At 42.6% G+C, this 6,000-nt stretch overlaps 1 protein-coding gene across 18 annotated transcripts in view; it reads right to left on the bottom strand.

The window, feature by feature from the left end:
- The window catches only part of LOC122528463 (Down syndrome cell adhesion molecule-like protein Dscam2), a 115,762-nt gene that overhangs the window by 99,095 nt on the left and 10,667 nt on the right, over positions 1-6,000 (bottom strand). The window contains exon 5 of one of the 18 annotated variants that reach the window (XM_043653610.1): positions 4,352-4,513. The exons of 15 other annotated variants lie outside the window; for them this stretch is intronic. In XM_043653610.1, the coding sequence (XP_043509545.1) occupies positions 4,352-4,513 (162 nt within the window). Of the gene's footprint in view, positions 1-2,144; positions 2,283-2,801; positions 2,930-4,351; positions 4,514-6,000 lie in introns of those variants that run through there. 2 more of the 18 variants (XM_043653614.1, XM_043653613.1) reach the window with 2 other exon arrangements.

The raw sequence follows: 6,000 nt of genomic DNA, 5'->3' as shown, positions 1-6,000 counted from the left end.
TTTTTTTTTTTTTTTTTTTTTTGTATCAATAATAAATCGTTCAATACGATAATGGAAAACAGACCTTTTGTCCCTTTTTTTAAACATGATAATTAATTCTATCGAGGACGAACGTTGTGTTAATGCAATATTTTACATGCAGTTGGAAGAGCTTTTTAATATTGACAAACGTGCCCTCGATTTCAAATAAGATCCGACTTTTTAATACTGCAGCTGTGAACGGTGTTCTTAATTAATTGTTATGCCTTTTCTTAACAATTAAGATACAGCGTCGGATACCAAACAATTTATTTTCAATACTTTTGATTCATTATCAATTGTGACGAAAATTCAGCTAAACAACATACAGCACGCCGTTCGTATGAATTTATAGGTAAAAAATTAGAAGAAAGACAAAATCGTCTCATTTTAAATATTATTTTGACACTTTTAAATTCATTCTCTCTCAAAGATATTTTCACATCATGCAGAGGGCGGGAAAACAGGGACACGTTTGTCTTTGAAAACTATAAAACTTGGTACATCTTTAAAATCAATGAAACATAACTAAATCTACCATAATTATTAGAAAATGAGATTGTAAAACATGTTCTTTTGTATTTTTTACGTAAAGTAAAAATGCATATTTTCGAATGAATGAAATTCATAATTTTATTAGACTGTCGCGGGTTAATAATGGGAAAAAGATTCTTCGCCTCGTTTTTAAACAAGGGAAACGTAGTTTCCATTTATGTTGAATGTGTTAATGTTTGAACATGGGTTACATGTGTCAGCACAGACAAGTATCGATTTCTGGCCTGGCCATCGTTCACGCGAAAAATAGCTTTGTCGGATATGGAACGCGATGGGATTGATCTGAACGTGTTGAATATCCATTGTCTGTTAATTTGTTGTAAAATGTCCTTCAATTTTCCTTTTTTTTTTTTTTAACCACTAAAAGGCGTTTGCCTTTTTCTCTCAATTTCATCTGTGCATGTGTATCTAATAATTAAGCTGCGGGTTTTTACGCGAATTTATAAATATTTTTGAAAAAAATAAGATGTCGGTAGAAAATTATTTTACGCGCCAGATATTGTGAGAAACACTACACTTTAGATTTGAATGTTTTACGTGTTTTTTCACGTCTTTGAAATTCTGTACAATTCTGCATTTTAATGTAAAACAATCCACGCTCTATTAATGATACATTGCTATTATAGTCGAGTCTTACGTAATTAAATAACACTTCCGCCTGCTTTATATTGCATTATATAGCTTTAAGAATCCTCTTTCTATTGATTGACCGATGGAATGGGATATCACTGTTCGACAAACGTGTGAATATCTACTGAAATATGAATACTGGTGTCTGTATCGGAATCGTTCCGTGTCGGGTAAGCAAGAATATTCTCGATCAAGCGCGGGCATCCGAAAATGTTCAACAACACTGAAAGTATTGAAACCTTTGGAAACTAAACAAAATAAATTGCATTTATTCGAAATACATGAAAAAACAAAATCAGTCATTAACTATTATATAACCCTCTAAAGATTTGAATTGAAAAGTGATTGCGTAATGTTTGCGTAAAGTAAATGATTAAAAATCTTTTCAACACTTTAACGAGTGATTCAAAATTTTCTTACAATTTTTGAAAGCTTGCAAACCGATTAGGATGACTCAGCTTGGCTCGTTTGATCGAAAACTTCTCGCCAGGGATAGTATAAATCGATTTTAATATGAATAATCGTTGGCAAGAAATTCTCGATCAAACGCAAGCGTTTCGAAAAATTCGAAAACATTGAAATTTCAAAGTAGAAATACAAAAGAATATTCTACGCGAGAAAATAAAATGATCTATTTATATTATATTTCGTTAAAAGACAGACCTCGAGTGGTCTCGATGTTTCAAAAATATTTTTAAATACTCGCGTTCGATCGAAAAACTTTCTAAATAGTCGGAAATAGTATAAATGAATTTTAATACGTCTGGACACAAGCATCCAATGATAGAACCGTGTCAGACGCGAATAATATAAACCCAGCATTAATCGAGACACGAGGGGGTGAGGGAAGTTATCGCGCGCCTCCTTCGCCAGGAAGGAGGAGATCCACCGTGAGACGTGTCGAACTAAGCCCTGGCAAAGTCGAACTCCGGTAGTAGTACCCTGGCCAACAGCCGGATCCTCCGGAAGATACACCTCCCCGTCCTCTCTGATCCACGCCTCGACCGTAACAAACTCCGCGATGTAACTCGGGATGCTGCACTTCAAGATCGCGCTGTTCCCCCTGATCACGTACTCCGTGAGAATCTCCGGCTGATACGGCTGCGTGACGACTGCACGGAAAATCAGGCTTCTAGGCGAGAACAGCTCCGAAATACGATTCACGCGCGCTGCTTCGCAATTTGTTACGCAGTTGCGATTCGCGAGTGAAAATTCGCGGCGAGGGGGAATTGAACGAAGTGGAGGTTAAACGTTCAAAGCTCGAGAGTTTGATTCTCGCGCGGTTCTCGAGCGGCTGGCCGCTTTGCTAATGTCGCGTTGATTTGTTTTTCTTGGAGGAGGAGCGTAATCCCGGCGTGAGAGCCGCAGCGAATGGTTCGTTAACCCTCGTCGCGTTGCCGCCGCCGTTCAACTGCATGCCGCCAGACAGTGGACCGCGCCGGAAACCGGTCGTTATCACGTGCCGCTTTGAACTTTTACCAAGTTCGTCGGGAAAAACGAATCTGCTCGTGCAGGAGAGAGAAAAATCTCTTCGGGAGGGGAAGGGAGAGACATACGGAGGGGAGGAAGAAAGGACAAAGACGATGAAGACGTAGTACCGTAGTCGTTGGTCGGTTTGAAGGTTGAACCGTCGCTTCCTACCCAGGAGTCAACCGACACGAATTCCGCGACGAAGCTCGGTATGGTACACTTCAAGATGGCTGCGTTCCCGCGTATCACGTATTCGGACACGACCTCCGCTTCGTAGTACTGAGTCACGACTAGGAGAAAACAGGAGCGTGCACGACAAGGCAAATTAGCCGGACAGTGTTAACAGATCGTTCCCCCGATCGTCTTTCCATTTAGATCGGTCGCTGTTACCGTGGTATCATACGACGTTGACAAACTGGTAACTCGCTGCCAGCTTCTGTCCCCGCCCCTAAAAACACCTACCCCTCCCGTAAGAACCTAACTCCCTACCGTTTTTCTCGTCCGGGTTAAAAGAGTTCCCCTGGTCGTCCTGCCAGCCGACTACTTGAACGAACTCCGCGACGAAGCTCGGTATGCTGCACTTGAGAATAGCCGCGTTGCCGCGTATCACGTACTCGTTGTTTACCTCGGACTGATAATACTGGTGTACCACTAGAATGGAACGGAAATGGCCGATAACCAGCCGACTATGTTCCGCGCGTTCGCGGCGATTATCTACGCGTGCAACGAAATCCGTGATGAATATTATGCGCGACTGTCATCGATCTTGTTGCTGTTTGGGAGCCAGTACATGACCGTGGAGTTTTGCGTGCTTCTCGACGAAACTCGAGGAGACGTACGGAGAGAGAACATGGACGAAACATGGGTAACATCGTTGGGGACGCACGACGTTGACGGCAGCTTCTGCGGTGACGTATTCGTCGTCGTCATCATCTCTCGTCGTCGAGCAGATCGATTCGCTGGGTCGCGTCTTACGCCGCAGCCGCGAGAGAGAGCTTAGAAAAGAGCTTGCATCCAGAAGGAGCACATCGACACGTCGCGTCGGCAAACGATCGGTGCAGCTTCACTCTGTGACTGCGTGTGTGTACGTGTGTCTGTGCCTATGCGTATGTGCATGTATGCTCGTGTGGACGCTCGTCTCTACGCATGTGCGAGGGGACGAGGCAGACACGGGAGGAGAAAGCGAAACGAAGCGAGCGTTAGAGGCCAGAGGCAGAGAGAAGGGTAAGGGAGGAACGTCTGACGTCGACGTCGATGTCGACGATGTGCTCCAATTATTTGGGCCGGCACGCTCCCCTGTAGAAATAACGAGCTGGAAGGAACGTTAACGAGACCGGTAACGTCGACGATGTTCTCGTATAACGTGTATAACGTGTACGTTGATTATGCGAGCGGAGAGCGACTGACCCGCGTTGATCTCGGTCCACCGTTCCATTTTCTATGGATTCGCGGCTACGTAGCCTGTGCAACAATTGCCTCGACAAACGTCATGCACACACGCGGTCGTCCGACGTTTCCCCTTTTCTTCATCGACGTGTTACATGCTGGTTTCATCGCGTATCGAGAACGCGATTTGACGGCGATCTGCTCGAGAGGGAGAGAGAAAACGAGACGGAGACGACCATCTATTTTAACGTTTCGATTTAGATTCGATCAGACGACGCGATGCGAGTACTACCGTAATCGTCGCCGGGCACAAACTCCTCTCCCTGATCGGTGTGCCAGGACAGAACCTTCACGAAATCGGCGACGAAGGACGGAACGACGCACTTCAAAATGGCACTGTTCCCACGGATCGCGTACTCCTTGTTGACGTCCGTGTCGTAGTACTGCGCCACCACTGCGATTTCGTCGTTTTTTTTTTTTTTTTTTTTTTTTGGAAATGAAAAAAAGAGAACTCGTGGCCGAAAGTCGCGAGCAAACGCCGCCCCTCGGTCTCCGGTTTTTCCTTTTTTCTTTTTTCCTTTTCATTTCGAATATTTCACACTCGAGAGTTTTGGCTCGCGAGCCCTTGTAACTGGGTCGACGTGTAACTGGGTCAACCGGGTGCACGTCCGCGCGAATTTGCCGCGTTCGACGAACGATGGGGAGAAAAAAAATCTCAGCGATAATTCCCGGCGAAATTTTCAAGCGGAAATACCGGGCGAAAGGCGTATAATCGCTAATTATAGATTCCCGCGTCCGCGCAGCAGAAACCGATGAGCGGCGGAACAACGTTCTTGCGAACAACGGCGGCGGCAGCGATTACTCGTGGAAACCTGCTCTAATTTCGCCTGATCGGTGGAGGAAACGGCGATAATTGCTACTGATATCGTATGCTCACCGTGCACGTCGCGATAGATAAACGCATGGCGCGAGGTACTGACCCAAAAGTGTATACCGAGGTACTCGGTCATTCGCTGTTCGATACAACTAGAAAGAAAATGTTTTAAGTGCCCCGTGCCTGGGCCGTTTTACTCACGTCGTGCCATTGTCGTCTTTTTGGAATTTGAATAACAATCAAACCGTGAAATTTGAAGAATAGAAATAGTTATGATTGCGAACTTCTACTCATTCTGAATGTCATTGGAATTTAATCCTTTCGCTACTGTGAGAATAATGGCCCACAAATTTCTGACTGCAATTGCTCTTCAGTTTAACTCTTTGAAGATTGTCCTGATTCTTTGCATTTGGTTGCAACATTATTCGTTAAATCGCGAAATTTCGTATTCCAATTTCTTTATCTTTAAATTTCTGTGTACGTAGCCATTTTTTTGTTTTAAAATCAAGACTACTACTAGAAATATCAGTAATTTAATTTATTGTAAGCTTTATGGAGCAAACGCTTCATAATTCAACAGAGTGTTTTTATTACTAATGAATCATTATTGTGTAATGAAGAAATCTCATATCCTTGGGATAATTTTGGATAAAGTAAATATAAGAAATCTAAATTGACCATTCTCGGGTAAAAAAAAAAAAGGATAAAAGAAATTTTTATTCCTAATACAGTAACAAAATCAGTAACGAAAGGATTAAGTAGAAATTTGTTTCATTTACTAGATATTGTAATAAATACTCTACTTTGAATATTGTATATATTTTTGCACATTCTATTGCATGTAAATCTTTGCATCTTCAACCGTAAAACTCCAAAGGAAGGAGCTCCACAAGTTGACAAACTATATCTGCTTTTCAAACCTAATTAAAAATTCCGAAAACTTTATTTGCTGTTGCAAACATTTTCGAGTCCCCATTGTTGTATTTGAGAAATACTGTGCATAAAAAAAAAAATAAACGACTTAGAAATGATTTAGAAATTTATGTGACAGCTTGTCGTTGAAGAGA

Source organism: Frieseomelitta varia, unplaced genomic scaffold, assembly GCF_011392965.1.
Source record: "Frieseomelitta varia isolate USP_RPSP 00005682 unplaced genomic scaffold, Fvar_1.2 scaffold_251, whole genome shotgun sequence".
Lineage (NCBI taxonomy): Eukaryota > Metazoa > Arthropoda > Insecta > Hymenoptera > Apidae > Frieseomelitta > Frieseomelitta varia.
The sequence above is the reverse complement of the archived record's forward strand: the minus strand, read 5'-3'. Positions and strand labels throughout refer to the sequence as shown.